Source organism: Sapajus apella, unplaced genomic scaffold (assembly GCF_009761245.1).
Source record: "Sapajus apella isolate SASKATOON/1434 unplaced genomic scaffold, GSC_monkey_1.0 scaffold1, whole genome shotgun sequence".
Lineage (NCBI taxonomy): Eukaryota > Metazoa > Chordata > Mammalia > Primates > Cebidae > Sapajus > Sapajus apella.
In genome coordinates, this window is record NW_022436941.1 from 31,763,484 (window position 1) to 31,784,200 (window position 20,717).

General features: G+C 35.2%; 1 protein-coding gene across 7 annotated transcripts in view; it reads right to left on the reverse strand.

Annotated features, from left to right (window-relative positions):
* Positions 1–20,717, reverse strand: part of FER (FER tyrosine kinase) — a 484,379-nt gene that overhangs the window by 318,415 nt on the left and 145,247 nt on the right. For all 7 annotated transcript variants that reach the window (XR_004267831.1, XM_032274891.1, XM_032274885.1 and 4 more), the window contains 3 exons: positions 12,190–12,373; positions 8,669–8,806; positions 7,941–8,060 (listed from right to left, as the gene is read on the reverse strand). Coding sequence is in view for 6 of the 7 variants with exons in the window: in XM_032274891.1 (XP_032130782.1) it covers positions 7,941–8,060; positions 8,669–8,806; positions 12,190–12,373 (442 nt within the window). In the remaining variant the exon portion in view is untranslated. The remainder of the gene's footprint in view (positions 1–7,940; positions 8,061–8,668; positions 8,807–12,189; positions 12,374–20,717) is intronic.

Consider the following 20,717-nt stretch of genomic DNA (forward strand, 5'->3'; position numbering starts at 1 on the left):
AAAAAAATCAGAAAGTAGGCAAAGGTTATAAACAGACACTCCTCAAAAGGAAACATTTATGCAGCCAAAAAACACATGAAAAAAAAGCTCTCATCATCACTGGTCATTAGAGAAACGCAAATCAAAACCACATTGAGATACCACCTCATGCCAGTTAGAATGGCCATCATTAAAAAATCAGGAGACAATAGAGGCTGGAGAGGATGTGGAGAAATAAGAACATTTTTACACTGTTGGTGGGAGTGTAAATTAGTTCAACCATTATGGAAGACAGTGTGACAATTCCTCGAGGATCTAGAAATAGAAATTCCATTTTACCCAGCAATCCCATTACTGGGTATATGCCCAAAGAATTATAAATCATTTCATTATAAAGACACATGCACACATATGTTTATTGCAGCACTGTTCACAATAGCAAAGATTTGGAACCAACACAAATACCCATCAATAATAGACTGGATAAAGAAAATGTGGCACATATATACAATGGAATACTATGCGGCCATTAAAAAGGATGAGTTAATGTCATTTTCTGGGACATGAATGAAGCTGGAAACCATCATTCTCAGCAAACTAACACAAGAACAGAAAACCAAACATGGCATCTTCTCACTTGTAAGTGAGAGTTCAACAATGAAAACACATGGACACAGGGAGGGGAACATCAAACATCAAGGCCTGTTGGGGGTTGAGGAGCTAGGGGAGAGACAGCATTAGGAGAAATACCTAATGTAGATGACAGGGTGAAGGATGCAGCCAACCACATGGCACATGTATACCTATGAAACAAACCTGCACATTCTGCACATGTACCCAGAACTAAAGTATAATAAAAAAGCAAAGTCATTAAAATGACCCTGCCTGGAAAAAGTTCATAAAATGACATAATACTTAATATTTATTGAGTACCAAGCACAGTTTTAAGTACTTTATAAATAAGCACTTAAATTTATGTAATTCTTACAACACCCTTATTGTCTTCATTTACATAGGAAAACTGAGGCAGAGAGGTTAAGCTTCCTGTCCAAGGTCACAGAGCTGATAAGTGGGAAAAGCTAATAATAGAGCCCAGACAGCTTAAAACCTGAATCCACACCCTTAACACCTAACATCCTGTCTTAATAATTACACATCCTAGAATTCATCCTATATATATGCTTCAACAAGTATACAAAGATATAAATACAAGAATGTTTATTGTATAATCACAATAAACAAAGGTAAATGTATCATTATGTTAATGATGCTTAATTCTCAGGTGCCTCACTTGCATCACCCCTTCCAAGACTCTATATTTAATTTTGCATTTGTAAGTTTGTATAGATTTTCTTAAAGATGTTCCCCTCACTCCAATTTCATAAGCTTAGAGTCCAACAAAACCTAGCTCTAACTCTGGCAATGGAAAAAACTAGAAATAACTAAATGCCTGTCAATAAATAACAAAATTAAAGAAATTATGTTATATACAAGTAGTAAAACACTGTACACATTAAGATTTAATACACGTTAAAAAAAAAGAGGATGATGTAAAGGAATGTGTATAAAATAACTTGCTAACACAGAAGAAAACAACTGATACACATATATATGCTTGTATATACATGCTGGAAAACTACATACACTTTTTTCATGAGTTCAGTCTGGAAGACAGTAATGGTGGTCAACAAAAAGAAGAAAGGAAAATTTGGATTTTTATTGTATACTCTTTTGTAAGATTTTACAGATTTTACCACCTGCATGCATTAGTTAGGTAATTTTTAAAGATTTAAATGTATTAAAAGATACAAAGGCAGCCAGGCATGCTGGCTCATGCTGTAATCCCAGCACTCTGGGAGGCTACAGCAGGTGGATCACTTAATGTCATTCAAGACTAGCCTGGCCAACATGGTGAAACCCCAGCTCTACTAAAAATACAAAAAATTAGCCAAGCATGGTGGTGCACACCTACAGTCCCAGCTACTCATAAACCTGAGGATAGAAAAGTCACTTGAAACTGGGAGGTGGAGGTTGCAGTGAGCCAAGATTGTGTTACTGCACACCAGCCTGGGCAACAGAGCAAGATTCCATCTCAAAGAGGAGAAAAAAAAAAAAAAAAAAAAAAAGACGCAAAAGCCAAAAATCTTTTATTGTGGATAATAAAAAGTTTCCAATACTTATCCAACACTTTTTATATCATAATCATGTGATGTCATGATCTAAATCTTAAAACAGTCTTAAAGGGACCAAACTTTCAATTTCCCAAAAAATTATGACTTGACAAATCATCTTAACTTTTATTTCTTACAATTTTATTAAATTTTATTAAATTTGCAAGGCTGTAACTTTAAGTGTGATATTTGGGTTAATTTAAAACACAGATGGACTTTACGGTTGCCTGAAGTAACTTTTCTGACAACTCTTTTTCTCTATTGCTGCAATATATATAGAAAACAAACTGTCTCTTGCCATCTCTTTGTTAAAGTATAATTGCAAGAGCATAGGATTTTATGTATGACATTCTACACTGTAGGGACACAAATCTTTATGAGCTTTGCTCAAGAGTAAACAGAAGATGGCTTCTATAAGCAAGTTACGAGTTTATGTTAAATATAGTCACCTCCTAATACCCACTTAATCCACCTCCAATCCAACAAATCCATCTGCTTTCTTCCACACAACTTTGTTTCCTTTAATCAAATGGTCCTTCCAACATGTCGCCTAACTTCAATAATTTATATTTTTCCAAATCTTTCCAACTCACTCCAAAACTATTCCCCTAACACACCCTGAGAAAATTCTAATACTGTATATGTTCAACCAGAGACCAACCTTGAACTAATACTATAAATAAGAAAAGATTTGGTAAAACCAAGGTTCTATGTAAGAGGTGAAGGAGTGAGTAGTGGAGTATTTGACACCCCATAAAATACAAGGTTGATTCAGATAGTTGTATGAGTTAAACTGGTATCATCTTCTACAACAGGAGTCAGTAATCATTTTCTCACAAAAGCACAGAGAGTAAATATTTTAGACTTTGCCACCAAGAGGCAAAAGCAAGCATAGTATATAGGTATTTATATTACAAAAGACAAAAAAAAATTCATAAATATTTTGCTGGCAAATTCAAAATATAGTAATAACTGGGTACATGTTATTATAATGCCAGTCTCCTAATGAGAAGAATGAAAATCTTTTGATGACCATAATACTTCCCATCACTGCAGTTCAAAGTTAGTGTTTATAAACAAAATCAACTGTAAATGTTCACCTGCTAATGCAGATATTTAATAAGATTTTATGTCTTTCATATTTGTAAATGTCATTTTCACACAGACTGGTACCGACAAATACCAACATCAATCCACAAGCATAAAATTTTAATTAAGAATATTCAGTGCTTAACAGGCATGGTGCAACTGCATAATAATCACAGTGTTTTTTTACCTAATTCAATAACAAAATAATCCACACTCTGCTGTGCCTTAAAAGTGCCACATTTGAAATCCATTTTTTCTTCTTCTTTTGACACTATAGGCATGAACTGATAATAAAAATAAGATGCCAAAGTACACTGATACGTGTGGTACTCGAAATGCTGTTGAGTTATAACTGTGTCACTATGATTTGTATATTGCCAAGCAGCAATGTGAAGTGATGAGTGTAACATATATGGTCTTTGGCACAACTTCTTGGTTCTGCCACTGTAGCAGGAAATCACTCACAGACAGCAGGTAAATGAATGAGCATGACTGTGTCCCAACAAAACTTTATTTATGTACTCTGATAGTTAAACATCATGTAACTTATCCTTCCTTTGATTGTTTTCCAACCATTTAAAATACAAACAGCATTCTTAGCTTGTGGGCTGTACAAAAAATAGACAGCTAGCTGGTTTTGCCTCCTGGGCTAGAGTTTGCTGACTCATGCCCTACAAGATCCAAGAGAATCACTTTTCCACATAAAGAATTACCATTCTTCAATTGAGAGATCCTATTTATATTCTACTATAAAAGCTAAGCATGTTCTGATTTTAAATTTTAAGAAATGTACTGGAAAACATAAGGCCTGAGACTAGATTATGGTTTAGAATACAAGACTATACATTTTACACAATCATGGTATTCAAATATATCTCCTACTGATAGGTAGTAACAACTTATAAAAGAGACCACATTTGAAACCAGAAAACAGAGTCAACAAAATAACCAAATAGGATATTAATTCTTTACCATTGTATAAACATTAATCAAAATTCCTTCATTTGCAGACAAGTTAATGCTTATACTATTTTGGAATAACCTGCTATCTCTAATTTGTCATACTTACTGATGTGTTGATTCAAAACTCCATTTAAGTTTGCAATAGGTCACAATTAGATGACTCATCTATCCATAATGACAAAAAGCACACAATGACACTTAAATATATTCTTCTAATGTTCAAAATTGTATAGACTTTATTTTTTCAAGTAATTTGATGAACTAAAATTACTGAATCCCAAATCATTCAATGACAAAAAGCACACAGCAGATACTTAAATATATTCTTCTAATGTTCAAAATTGTGTAGACTTTAGTTTTTCAAGTAATTTGATAAACTAAAATTACTGAGTCCCAAATTAGTCAATTAAATAGTAACTAGATGAGAAGAAATATTTGCACATATAATTTTAATCAACAGATGATTAAAAATAAATTAAGCACAAAAACCCTTTCAGCATTTCGCAAAGTAGATGCAAAAAAAGAGGCAGATGGGAGATAGGTGTTGGTAGGGAAGGAGAGAGATTATATTATAGATAATAGATAAAAAGAAAGCAATTTCAGATTTAAGCCTGAAAATAGTGTAGCCTAAAAGCATGTGTGATGCGAAGTACACATCCTTGAGTGTCCAGTACTAGAAGTTATCTGAAGCTAAGAAATACCCTTGGACCAGACGGTAAGATACCATCCAAAACTTTTCTATAAATAGGAGATAATCCTATACATAACTCAGTTTAACTCTCTTATGTATTTAGACCTTGATAAATCTGGTTGGTAGATAAATAATGAGATTACGATAAAATGCTTTGTGGTACATATTCAGATGGGTAAAGGTGGTAACTTTATCATGTACATGTCATATTGTTAGATTTCCATTACAGAAGGGTTAAGTAATCTGTCCAGTTTCACAAACATAATTTGCCAAGTTATACTCCAAAAATGTTATAACAACTTACATATTTAGCAACACTTTATAAGAGGGGTTATCTATCTGTACTTTACACAACACTGGGTATTATCCAATTATTTTATCTTTGCTAATCTGGTAAGTGAAATAGCCTATTTCTTTTTAATTTATATTTAATTGTCAATGAAGAATATCTTTTCCAAGTATTATTGGTAATTTGCATTTCTTTTTCCAGGAACTAACTGTTCATTTGTTTCTTTCACTATGAAAATAATATTACAACACAATCTACAACTAAATTAACAATATTAATGCCTTCAGGAAAGAAAGTATGTTTAACTTTAAAGCACTAATATGTCTAAAAAAGAAAGATTTTTCCTAAGTCTTAAATTACATTCAAAAAATACATACAGTTTTAATAGTATTACCTTATGTTTATTTGAAAGCACCAACAGAGATACTGAAGAACTCTCTGGGAATAAAATTCTTGAAGAAACCGTAATATTAAACTCATATCCTGAATATAGGCACCATTCAGTGAAATGTGGCTAAAGTTTTATCGCAGTAAAATGTGAGCAATTAAACCTTCTATAACATTATCAAAGATTTATTATCTTTAATTTATTGCATTTTGTTTATTGCTTCATCACTATAATTAAGAAACAATGATTTATGACCACAACTAATTTTTCTCTCATTAGACCACAGAAAGCTATAAAACAAATTCTCCTTTAGTCACAAATTCTCTGATTTTACATTAGCTTATAACAGGTAGCTATTTTTAATTTTACTACATTATATTCCAATATATATATACTCATTCTTTTTGGTGTTTATTAAAACACATTAATCAATTTCAATGTAAACTCCTTGAAGATATTAACTCTTACAACCTTAGATATACAGAAAATATACTGGATGAATAAATTAGTAAGTTATTTAGGAGCAATATCATGATAACAAAAAAATCCAGGAGTAATCTATACCGCATTCCTTCATCAGCAGCACACGAACTGAGAAATGAAATGTCTCACTGCACAAGAACTGAGAAAGTCTGCTATCCATTTTGTACCATACATTCAACTCTATTGTTTAGAGCAGAGTCTCTCAACCTCAACACTACAGTACTGATATTTTCACCAGACAATTCTTTGTTTGGGGAGGCTGCCCTATACACTGGAGGATGTTCAGCAGTAACTATAGCTAATGTCTCCAGATACTGTCAAATGTCCTTTGGAGTATAAAGTCACCCCAGACAAGGACTACTGGTTTAGAGATAGCTGACATTGTAAATATCAATGGTCAGAAACCTAGTGAAAGTGAGACCCCTATGTAGGACATGAAAAACTTACGAACAGCTTCAAAAATCCCAATAAGGCTGCTAGAAAAAAAACTCTAATGCAGGGTACTCCCACATCTCCATTGCTCTCATCAGTAGTTAATAATCAGTATACCATAATTATTAAGCCTTCATCTTGTACATGTGATTTGTGGACAAATATTTGTTAGTTTCTTCAATCCTATCTAGCCAGCTTTAAAGAGTCTAAACACCTGACTGGGCATGGTGGCTCACAGCTGTAGGCCCAGCACTTCGGGAGGCTGAGGCGAGTGGAACACTTGAAGTCAGGAATTTGAGATCAGCCTGACCAACAGGGCAAAACCCCATCACTACAAAAAATACAAAAATTAGCCAAGCACGGTGGCAGATGCCTGTAATCCCAGCTACTCGGGAAGCTGAGGCCCAGGAATCACTTGAACTGGGAGGCAGAGGTTACAGTGGGTAGAGATAGCGCCACTGTACTCTAGCCTGGGCAACAGAGAAAGACCTCACCTCAAAAGTAAAATGAAATAAAATGAAACAAAAAAAAAGATTCCAAACCCCTTTCCAAGAGCCAGTCCAAGTTTCCTACCTTAGCTAATTACCTGTACCACTACAATGTTACTGAACAATAGAAAGGAAACTGTTCAATTATATCAGGACATTTGGCTAAGTCATTTAAGGTAAAATTCTAACAGGTGATATGATATAACATGTGTAATATTGAAGAGCAATGAGTGCATAATCATTTATAGCTGTGGTTCTGTCACAAAGATAAACACATGCAATGTTTGTTAATAAATATATTTCCTTGTGTTTCTCTCAAACAAAATCAGGAGATAGGTTAAATATTTAGAAGTACATGTTATGTTTTCTAAATTCAAATGTTTTAGAATGTTTATGTTTTCTAAATTCAAAAATGTATTACTAATTGCTTTTAATGCTTGAAAAAAAACTAAAAACACATTGAGACTTCTCAAAATTCCTTTAATATTTTATGCAAAAAAAAATAAAGTGAAGAAAGAATTGATTTGATAGCCTAGACATCCCTGCATCAAGAGAAAATAATTCAATTAAAAGTCAATTTTTTGTGCTAAATGCTCCGACAACAATAACTCACTTATCTCTAACAGCAAATAACCTAATTTCCAAAATAGTTCTTCAAATAAATTGTGAAGATGAAATGAGATTTAAAAATATATATAAATTTTGAAAAGCATGAAGCATTACTGTAATGTCAAATATTAACAACAATTGGGCAAATGAACGTAACATCACAGAAAGCTTTCATCTTCAGAATTACGAAAAGTAGTAATGAAAATGAGTAAAATTAACATATTTCTCAAAACATGTCACTCTAACTCCAAACATTAACTTTTACTGGTAAAAATAATTGAAATTTTAAATCTGATAGAGTACAACTATAAAGCAATAATACTAGTATTTAAACTGTTCATATTTTATAAATACTTACATTCCTTGCAAACTCTCTGCTGTTAAATTATTCCACATGATCTCATTTGCCTGAAGATTTTCATTTTCTTCCAATAAAGAAGTATCAAACTCTAGTTCTTGTTCTTTAGCAGCTGTTGTTCTAACAAAGCATGCCAAATAATTTTGATCATTATAAATACAGTATCATAATATATCTTAGTATACACTGAAGGCAGAATATTTGTCTTTATCCAAATTATGTTAACAAAGTAAGCACAAATACTATAAATCAAACTAAATCCTGGGTTTCAAGGTTGTGTAACTTGAGACTTAAGTTTCCTTATTAGTAGAATTCAGGTATTAACCTGCTTTATTCCAGTCACAACTGTAATAAGTATATAATAAAATGCCATGGAAGAGTATCTGGTGCATCATAAAGTTTAATATACATATAAAGTCATCACATTATAATATAAGCATTAGGAAGAAAATATAACTTCATGGATTAAATATGGATTTATGGATTTAAGCATGGATTAAATATGGAGTAACAACTAAGAAACTTTTACATACCAGAAACTATTTATACATTATATAGTCATCATTGACAAAAAAAAAACTTTTTAAATTAAAAGTAGACAAATTAAACTGAAATATTCTATGTCTTGATATGATCTTAAATATTTCTTATTTTTATTTGTGGTTAACTATTATATGAATGAAAACAAAACTGTCACAAATCCTTAAAGAGGAATAAAAATGTCATACCTGTGAACATCTATGAAATTATTATATTCTGTACTAGGATCTATCTGTTCAACCGACATTTGAATTTCTTTATGGACATTCACTATTTCCTCTGTGACAAGACTAGTTATCTGGCTGTATTCATCAAATATACCTTTCCTGAAAACAAAAATAAAATTTTACAGCATTTTAAAGTTTTATCAAGAGAAACACCATCTCAAAAAGGATTGAGAACAATAAGCATAAGAAACGTAATACAAAATTTACAGATGTTGGTTTCCTGTACCACCTTATTTCATATCTGGAAGTAGAGTGGAAGGATTATGTCAATGTACAGATTAGCAATTTATATTTGATATAATAATTACAAATGATCTAGAATAAGGCATTACCTTTTCATGCATGTATTTGATAGGTCCAAAATGTAGGGCCAGAGTTGATAACTTTCTATGTCTAAATATTCTCATATAAATTTTGGGTTGTGTAACATGGAACTCTGATCAACTCCTGACTCTTTAATGTTCCTTTCCAGTGTCAGCCACTTCCTCTCATGCTCTACCTGTCTAGTTCTTCCCTGATCCTCAGGGACTCTGCTCTTTTTTGTATTCTTACTTTAATCGGTTCTATACCTTGAATGACATCTAAATTTCCTCATTTGACCTCCAGCCAGTAGCAAAAATGCCATCAAAGTTATTAGCCTGGTCTAATAAATGCAAAAGAGAAAAAACTATTTGTTGCAAAGATCAGATTCCTACTTAAAAATGCTATATTGTAAAAATATGCCATTGGTTAGTAGTGGCCTCAACAGCAAGTGTAGACAACAGACAAGCTTATCCTGCATATGCTGAAATAAATATAAAGCATGGTTTGTTTTTCTTTCCCACAATCATTACTTATAAAAAAGGATCCTTACAAAAGCTCCTTTATTGTGAAGTATTCTCTCAATTACTTTACTTTAAATAGGAAAATATCATTTGGGGAAAAAAAATGAGATTTAAACTGCTTCAGGCAATGCTAGTTTCAAATAATTAGAGAAATCTCCTGAAAGACACAATTTAAAGAAAAGAAGAGGCAGAAAAATTTAATATAGATTTAGTCAATATCTCTGGGATTATAATCTCATAAGAGTACTGAATATTGTTAATATAAATGAGCCTATCCAAATAACTCTTTTAAAGCAACACAGTAAATAGTTGTAATGTAGAGGTCATTAATTATTTGCCTTTAATACAAACAAGGAAAAATAAAAAAAACTCCTAATATTATATGAATGGGTATTTGTTTCATGAGATTCAACTGAGGTGATATAATCATGCTTGAATTTTTAAAATTCTAAATCTAAAATGTTACAAAGTAGAGATAACATACTGTGGGAAACTATTATATGTCTCAAAAAGGTATTCCAGTGATGATGAAGATACTATTATTGAAAATTCATGTGAACAGTTTAAAAATATGTTTATTAATAAATGAAAATAGGAAAGGAAATATTTCTAAATCAATAGTACATACATCAGAGATAAGTAAATTTATGAATCAAATATTTAAGTAGACATTTCACTATTTTATCAACACTAAAAAGTTTACATATTAAAATTAACTTAAAACACTTTATCTTCTTAATGCGAATACGGAGGATAACCTAAAATTTAGTCTTACCTACACACAAGTATATACTATCTAATTATCTTTACCTTCACCTAAGGAGAAGTAAAAGTCAGTCAAGCAGACTCTGGAAGGCAGCAAAGACAAATTTGTTCTTCTCATTTCAGAGGCTGTGGAAGTCAGTAGCCCAAGAAATACTATCCCTAATCTGAAATATTTGTATGTAAATGGAATAATGTAACACAATGATAGCTAGTTTTATTAAATCTATCATGGCACCAGGGAGCCCTTCGAAGAAAACAATGCCAGTCTTTGCCCATGTCTTCAAAAGGCCTTCTCTGTCTCTCTGTGTCCTTCCTCTCATCTTCTTATAAGGATTCCAGTCATTGGATTTAGGACCTACTGTAAATCCAGAATGATTTCATCTTGAGATTCTTGACTAAATACATCTGCAAACACCCTATTTCCAAATAAGGTCACATTCTGAGATTCTGGGTACATAGGAATTTTGAGGGAACATTCTTTAAATCACTACATTCCTCTCACAGAGAGTGCAGGGTTAGTCAGAAGACTCAAGCATCAAGTTTCAGATCTGGGTCCATTCTCACTTGCCTGTCACAGATATACCCTGGATATAACCTGCACTTCCTAATTCTACAGGATACTGTAAGGAATAAGTGAGCAAATGTACATGAAAGTGCTTTGCAAACTGCAATGTAGTATATAAATAAAATATTTTGTTTTAGGAACTATCATTTTACCTTTAACAGTTATTTTGGCACCTATCAACCCATTTATGCCTGAAGTTCCATTATTGGAATGCTAAGCTTATGGGAATTATTTAGATCCTACTGCTCAAGGTTATTGCTAAGGTCTGAGTTTTCACACACAAAAAATTTTCACACAAAAAAATGTGTAACCTCCAGCATAAATGGGTTAACTTATTTAATATTCAGGCTTCCTCTTATACCATAACCTGAAAAATGCTCATAATTTTTCATATTACCACTAAATTTCAAAATACACTAAGCTTAAGAGCTGATGAGCTCTGTAATATTACATATCTGTAATATGTAATTACAGATAAATTAACTACAATACATTAAACTGGCCCAAGTTCCTTTTTTCATAGTTCACTACTTATATGTGAACTTTATCTCCACTTGAGAGATAACCACTTATTTCTTCTCTAACTCTCTTTCATTACTACACCGTTCTTCAACCCTACTTATAATTCACAGCAACTCCAACACTGAAGAATTCCCCTACACAATTTTCAGTGAAAGAAAATTGAATTTAGTTATTTGGAAAGCACTAAAACAGCTAAGCAAGGAGATGAAGTCTACCAAAGGATAGCTTGTTTTTTTCTGTCATTTTGTATCACTCTATATGATAAATATGAGCACATCTGATTTACTAATTAAAGTATATTGTTAGATCAGGAAAGGTGAGAAGTGTGGCTTGCTCACCTCTATATCCCTAAGCATCAGGTAGTGTGCTTTGCTTATGTAAAACTTTAATAAACATATGTTGATTTTAATCTTATACAGAAAAAAGAATAAGAAGCTGGCAAATAAACCTTCAAAAACCTTGAGCTTTTTCAGTTGTTCAAGATTTAAATACCCAACTCTCTAGAAGCAGATATTCACTTCCTAACACTTGTCAACTAATAATTTTTTTTTCATTTAAATTTCCAGCTAATGGAACAAAACAAAAACATACAAAAGAAGGACCATTTTGGAAGCTAGCTAGAAAGTTCAGGAGATAAGCACAAACTGAAGAGACATCAAAAGTGAAAATCAAGAATAATCAGGTTCTGAAATACCCATTGGACTGGGTCAAAAATAAAATTTACAAAGCAACACTTAAACCAGAGAGAAAATATGTTGAAATCATTTTCTGAAGGGATTTTATGATAAAAAGAAAATGTATCTTACAGTGCTTTTATCATTTCTTCTTGCATCTTTTGTAAGGAATCCAGCAGCAGGGGAAGTGTGATATCATAATACTGATTCTGGTGGAGCTGTGCCCCTTTCAATGCCAATACATACTGATTGTGCAACATATGAAGTTTCATTGTGGCTTTGTCATATCGTTCCTTGGCCTTTTCAGTTTCCTTCCCTGAAAAAAAAAAATAAAGAAAGTTAGCAAAGAAAAAAGAATAAAAATTATCTTCACTACATGCAAACTGAATTACTACTGTTTTATGTTATTTCACACATTTTATAAATAACAAAATTTTATTGGACATATACTATGTGCTTAGCTTTATGCAAGGTACTGTTGATTTGCCAATCCTTATTACAAAGGCTGCCATGAAGGAGATATGTAGGATACGGTGAATAAAGGTGAAAGTAAATAGTGAATAAAGGTCAAAGCAAAACACAAAAAATACAGATACATGATCCTTTTCATCTTCAAGAGGCTTATACCAAATTAAAACAACAGCGCACATAAAACTGTAAAACCAAGAAACCAAGAAAGCTTGTAAATAATATTAAATTTTGAGGTCTGTGTTTGAGATATCAACAAAGACAAGGGTAGTCAGAGGAGGGTTTGTGGAGAAGACAAACCTTAAAATATGGGACATGTCTGAAAAAGTATAAGAAAGGTAAGAACAGATAATAGTTCCTTCCTCTCACCATTTTTTCCTTCACTCCTTCCTTTCATTCAATGAATATTATTAGCTGAACACTGCTAGGAACTGTGCTAAATATTGGGAATTCAGTATTTGGCAAAACAGTCCTTGACATAGAGCTTTAAAACTAGAATATTGAGTGAATATGTGGAAAGAATAAAGTTACATAGGCAAGCAACTAGATAAGCTTGTCTAAAGACAGTAACTTTTGTGGAAGTTAAAGAAATAGGTCTGTTTAGGTAGGACAGTTTTAGGTGCTGAATGACTTGAAAATCAAGCAGAGAAATTTAGACTTCATGAGGAAGAAGTCTGAGAAATATTGATAATGTTACTGGTTAAAATATTTTATGGTTCCCTTACTAGTCATTCAGAAAACATTTACAGATTGCCAGTATAAGTGAATGACTATATAAATAAATGAAAATCTTAAGCAGATCTTAAACTTTTGATCTAAATTACACAAATATTTCCTGTCAATCTAGATTCAGAAAATAAACTATTCAAGATATTTACTAATTTCTGCCCTTTTCCAAAGAAGTCCTCCAAATGAATCCTTTCTGCAGAAACAGATCTTAAGTTGAGAATTTCTGATGGCAGGCTCCCTTCTGTTGCCATTCTGCTTAGGCTCAGCAATAATCTGAGCATTCCTTTCTTAAGAATCTCAGTACCCAAGAGCAAAGAGCAGAGAAAAGGTGAGGGTTTTTGCAAAGAGGGACAATTTCAGACCCTCAGACCATTCCAAGGAAGAACAACAGAATGAGGAACAGAATTCCCTTGGTTTCTCATCACCCCTCCAATTCTGATGCTCGGGAACTACATCGACATGGTACAAACCGAAACAAACCTTCTGGCAGATTTGTATATGTCTACTATCAACAAATTCTAGTGTTCAGAAATACTGCAATCACCACTGACTTCTAGGGAGCAACACATTAATTATTTCAAAGAGTTTAATTCTGTACCCATAGCCCATTCACTGGCTCTTGCACATGAGGATATTAATAACTGTCCAAGTTATTAACACAGTGTTGCCCAGATAATCTATTTCACTTTATAACATAAAGGACTTCTCAATAAGAAAATAATATTTTCTCCTGAGTATCTCTCCTAACCCCTGTCAGTTCTCACTAGAAACATGTTCTAAAACTAGAGTGGCAGGAGGGAAGCAAGCACATTAATTCAGTTCTCACCCAGGTAAAAAAAAAATTGTTTAATCACGAAAGTAGCATTTTTTCAAACTTTTTAACCATAACCCACAAAATAATACATTTTATGTCATGAACCAGTAAATAATAATATACATGTTTATGTAACCTTAATATAAAATAATTATTCTTACTATGAGGTATGCCCTGTGGTTTTTCAGAAAGTCTAATCTATTTGAATCTTAAATGAATTTTTTAAATGTTTCTCAGAATCCAGTAAAAATAATCCCTAGAGATTTATCTCACTCTGCATGACACTTGGAACAATTTTATTAACTTAGCAATTAATAAAATGACTTCAGTAATACTAACCATGAATGATTCTTAATGTTCTTAGGAATGTATCCTCCCACATGATTAGTTACTACAATAATTTTTTATAAAATAATTGCTTTTTTATCCATGAATATTACTACTTAGCATTCTTTCTTACAGAAATATGTTTCAATAAAAGTCCCCGAAAGTCAATGCAATTGGTTGGGTGTGGTGGCTCACATGTAATCCCAACACTTTGGGAGGCTGAGGCAGACAAATTACTTGAGGTCAGGAGTTCGAGACCAGCCTGGCCAACACAGTGAAACACTGTCCCTACTAAAAATACAAAAAATTTAGCCAGGTGTAGTGGAGCATACCTGTGGTCCCAGCTACTGGGGACACTGAGGCAGAAGAATCACTTTAAGAGGCAGAGGTTGCAGTGAACCAATATCGAGCCATTGCAGCACTCCAGCCTGTAGGAGAGAGTGAGGCTCTCAAAAAAGAAAAGTCAATGCAACTGACATATCTATGGCCAGCCCCAAAGCCTTCCATCTAAAAATGATCACCCCTTTTTCCTCCCCACCCACACAAGTTAGGAGGAAGATCCTATATGAAGCTGACACCCAAGATCTAAGGTACGTACCTGACCATATGGGAACCAATATTTTGGCTAGAAGCTAAGTCATATTCACTACTGAATAAGGGTAAAAGTTCACTAACTCCTGCTACAGAAGCTGCCAGAGCAGCCCTGGTACTGTCCTTTCTGAGGCCCATGTCAAGGTTTTCGGTTTTTGGTCTATTTGGTTTTTTACTCACCGTTTTTTAGCTAAAGTTTCTGTTTACTACTTTAAATTGAACAAATCAATTCTGACAAGAGTTCAAAAGGTCATGTACAATTATTGTGATAAATTAATTCCAAGTAAAAAACACACTTTCTACAGTCCACATGTTCATAATAATAAATCAAGTGTCCCCGGGCAAGATGGCCGAATAGGAACAGCTCCAGTGCTCAGCTCCCAGAGATGTCTATGCAGAAGGTGGGTGATATCCACATTTCCAACTGAGGTACCTGGTTCATCTCATTGGAACTGGTTGGACAGCCCAAGGAGGGTGGGCTGAAGCAGGGTGGGGCATCACCTCACCAGGGAAGGGCAAGGGGCCAGGGAACCCCCTCTCTCCCAGCCAAGGGAAGCCGTGAGGGAATTCTTAGTTAAGAATCTCAATAGCCCTGCACTCCGGCCCAGATATTCCGCTTTTCCCACAGTCTTCAAAACCTGAAGATCATGAGATTCCCTCCGGTACCTACACAACCACCAGGGCCCTGGTTTCTGTCACACAACTAGGTGGCCGTTTAGGCAGAAACCGAGCTAGGCCCAGCAGTTTTTTTGTTTATGCCCCAGTTGTGCATGGAAAGCCAGCAAGACAGAACTATTCACTCCCCTAAAAAAGGGAATGAAGCCAGGGAGTCAAGTAGTCTGGTCCCATCCCTATGGAAAACAGCAAGCCAAGATCCACTGGCTTGAAATTCTTGCAGCCAGTACAGTAGTCTGAGCTCCACCTGGGACATTTGAACTCGATGGAAGAAGAGGCATCCACCACTGCTGAGGCTCTACCATTGCTAAGGTTTGAGAAGGTAGGTAGTTTCAACCTCACAGTGTAAGCAAGGCTGCCGGTAAGTTTGAACTGGGTGGAGCCCAACACAGCTCAGTAGCTGCAGGCAGACTGTCTCACTAGATGTCCTGGCTGGGCAGGGCATCTCTGAAAAAAGGCAGTAGCCCATCACAGACTTATGAATAAAGCCCCCACCTTCCTGGGACAGAGCACCTTGGAAAAGAGGCCCTAGTGGGTACAGCTTCAGCAGACCTAATGTCCCTGCCTGGCAGCTCTGAAGAGAGTAGGGGATATCCCAACACAGTGTTCAAGCTCTGATAAGGGACAGACTGCCTCCTCATGTGGATCCCTGAACCGTTTATCCTGACTGGGAGACACCTTCCAGTACAGGCCGACAGATACCTTGTACAGGAGAACTCTGGCTAGCATCTGGCGGGTACCCCTCTGGGACAAAGCTACCAGAGGAAGGAACAGGCAGCAATCTTTGCTGATCTACAGCCTCCACTGGTGATTCCCAGGCAAGGAGGGTCTGGAGTGGACCTCCAGCAAAATCCAGCAGACCTGCAGCAGAGGAGCCTGACTGGTAGAAGGAAAACTAACAAACAGAAAGAAACAGTCTCAACATCAACAAAAAGGACATCCACTCAGAGACCCCATCCAAATGTCACCAACCTCAAAGACCAAAGGTAGACAAATCCATGCAGATGGGAAGAAACCAGCACAAAAAGGCTGAAAACTCCAAAAACCAGAACACCTCTTCTCCTCTAAGGGATCACAGCTCCTCACCAGCAAGGAAAAAAACTAGATGGAGAATGAGTTTGACGAACTGACAAAAGGAGGCTTCAGAAGATGGATAATAACAAACTTCTCCAAGCTAAAGGAGCATGTTCTAACCCAATGCAAGGAAGCTAAGAAACTTGAGAAAAGGTAGACGAAATGCTAACGAGAATAACCAGTTTAGAGAATATAAACGACCTGATGGAGCTGAAAACAACAGCATGAGAACTTCTTGACGCATACACAAATTTCAATAGCTGAATCGGTCAAATGGAAGAAAGGATATCAGAGGTTGAGGATCAACTCAATGAAATAGAGCAAGAAGACAAGATTAGAGAAAAAAAGAGTAAAAAGAAAAGAATGGAATTACATGATAATACCAAACCTATGTTTGATTAGTGGACCTAAGTAAAGGGGAGAATGAAACCAACTTAGAAAACACTCTTTAGGATATAACCCAGGAGAACTTCCCCAACCTAGCAAGACAGGCCAGCATTCAAATTCAGGAAACACAAAGACCATCACAAAGATGCTACTCGAGAAGAACAACCCCCACACACATAATCTTCAGGTTCACCAAGGTTGAAATAAAGGAAAAAATGCTAAGGGCAGCCAGAGAGAAAGGTCATGTTACCCACAAAGGGAAGCCCATCAGACTCACAGCAGATCTCTCGGCAGAAACCCTACAAGCCAGAAGAGAATGAGGGCCAATATTCAAGATTCTTCAAGAAAAGAAAACCCAGAAATTCATATCCAGCCAAACTAACCTTCACAAGTGAAAGGGAAAGAAAATCCTTTACAGACAAGCAAATGCTTAGAGATTTTGTCACCACCAGGTCTGCCTTAGAAGAGGTCCTGAAGGAAGCACTAAACATGGAAAGGAACACCTGGTCCCAGCCACTGCAAAAAATACCCAATTGTAAAGACCACTGATGCCAGGAAGAAACTACATCAACTAACGGGCAAAATATCCAGCTAGTATCATAATGGCAGGATCAAATTCACACCTAATAATATTAACATTAAATGTTAGTGTGCTAAATGCCCTAATTAAGAGACACAGACTGGCAAATTGGATGAAGAGTCAAGCCCCATCAGTGTGCTGTATTCAGGAGACACATTTCACATGCAAAGACACACATAGGCTCAAAATAAAGGGATAGAGGAATATTTACCAAGCAAATGGAAAGAAAAAAAAAAAAAAAAGCAGGGTTTGCAATCCTAGTCTCTGATGAAACAGACTTTAAACCATCAAAGAAGGGCATTACATAATGGTAAAGGGATCAATGTAACAAGAGCTAACTATCCTAAATATATATGCACCCAATAAAGAAGCACTCAGATTCATAAAACAAGTTCTTAGAAACCCACAAAAAGACTTAGACTCCCACACAATAATCATGGGAGACTTTAACACCTCAATGTAAACATTAGACAGATCAACCAGACAGAAAATTAACAAGGATATCCAGGACTTGAATTCAGCTCTGGACCAAGCAAATCTAATAGAAATCTACAGAACTCTCCACCCCAAATTGACAGAATATACATTCTTCTCAGCACCACATCATGCCTATTCTAAAATCAACCACATAATTGGAAGTAAAACACTCCTCAGCAAATGAACAGGAAAGGAAATCATAACAAACAGTGTTTCAGACCACAGTGCAATCAAATTAGAACTCAGGACTAAGAAACTCACTCAAAATCACACATCTGCATGGGAACTGAACATTCTGCTCCTAATGACTACTGGATAAATAACTAAATGAAGACAGAAATAAAGATATTCTTTGACCAATGAAAACGAAGACACAATGTACCAAAATCTCTAAGATACATTTAAAGCAATGTCTAGAGGGAAATTTATAGCATTAAATGCCCTAAAGGGAAAGCAGGAAAGATCTAAAATCAACATCCTAACGTCACAATTAAAAGAGCTAGAGAAGCAAGACAAATTCAAAACCCAGCAGAAGACAAGAAATAACTAAGATCAGAGCAGAACTGAAGGAAACAGAGACATGAAAAACCCTTCAAAAAAAAAAAATCAATGAATCTAGGAGCTGGTTTTTTGAAAAGATCAACAAAATAGACCGCTAGCCAGGCTAATAAAGAAGAAAAGGGTGAAAAATCAAATCGATGCAATGAAAATGATAAAGGTGATATCACCACCAATCCCACAGAAATACAAACTATAATCAGAGAATACTATAAACACCCTTATGCAAATAAATCAGAATATCTAGAAGAAATGGATAAATTCCTGAACACTTATACCCTCCCAAGACTAAACAAGGAAGAGCCGAATCCCTGAATAGACCAATAACAGGGTGTGAAATTGAGGCAGCAATTAATAGCCTACCACCCCCAAAAAAAGTCCAGGACCACACAGCTTCATAGCTGAATTCTACCAAAGGTACAAAGAGAAGCTGGTACCATTCCTTCTGAAACTATTCCAACCATAGGCAAAGAGGGAGTCCTCCCTAACTCATTTTATGAGGCCAACATCAACCTGATACCAAAGCCTGGCAGAGACACAACTAAAAAAGAAAATTTCAGGCCAATATCTCTAATGAATATCAATGCAAAAATCCTCAATAAAATACTGGCAAATTGAATCCAACAGCACATCAAGAAGCTATCCATCACGATCAAGTCGGCTTCATCCCTGGGATGCAAGGCTGGTTCAACATGAACAAATCAATAAACGTAATCCATTTACATAAACAGAATGAAAGACAAAACACACATGATTATCTCAACAGATGCAGAGAGGGCTTCAACAAAATCCAACAGCCCTTTATGCTAAAAACTCTGAATAAACTAGGTATTGATAAAATGTATCTCAAAATAATAAGAGCTATTTATGACAAACCCATGGTCAATATACTGAATGGGCAAAAACTGGAAGCATTCCCTTTGAAAACTGGCACAAGATAAGGATGCCCTCTCTCACCAATCCTATTCAACATACTATTGGAAGTTCTGGCCAGGACAATCAGGCAAGATAAAAAAATAAACGGTATTCAAATAGGAAAAGAAGAAGTCAAATTTTCTCTATTTGCATACAACTTGATTGTGTATGTAGAAGAGCCCATCTTCTGAGCCAAAATCTCCCTAAGCTAATAAGCAACTTCAGCAAAGTCTCAGGATACAAAATCAACATGTAAAAATCACAGGTATTCCTATACACCAATAACAGACAAGCAGAGCCAAATCATGAGTGAATTCCCATTCACAATTGCTACAAAGAGAATAAAATACCTAGGAATACAACTAAAAAGGGATGCGAAGGACATCTTCAAGGAGAACTACAAACCACCACTCAAGGAAATAAGACAGGATACAAACAAATGGAAAATTATTCCATGCTCATGATTACGAAAAATCAGTATCATGAAAATGGTCATACAGCCCAAAGTAATTTATAGATTCAATGCTATCCCCATCAAGCTACCATTGACTTTCTTCACAGAACTGGAGAAAAACCATCTTAAATTTCATATGAAACATTTTGGAAGACAGTATGGCAATTCCTCAAGGATCTAGAACCAGAAATACCATGTAACCCAGCAATCCCAATACTGGGTATAAACCCAAAGAATTATAAATCATTCTATTATAAAGACATATGCACACATATGTTTATTGCAGCATATTCACAATAGCAAAGACTTGGAACCAACACAAATGCCCATCAATATAAAGAAAATGTGGCCGGGCGTGGTGGCTCAAGCCTGTAATCCCAGCACTTTGGGAGGCCGAGGCGGGTGGATCACGAGGTCAAGAGATCGAGACCATCCTGGTCAACATGGTGAAACCCCGTCTCTACTAAAAATACAAAAACTTAGCTGGGCATGGTGGTGCGTGCCTGTAATCCCAGCTACTCAGGAGGCTGAGGCAGGAGAATTGCCTGAACCCAGGAGGCGGAGGTTGCGGTGAGCCGAGATCGCGCCATTGCACTCCAGCCTGGGTAACA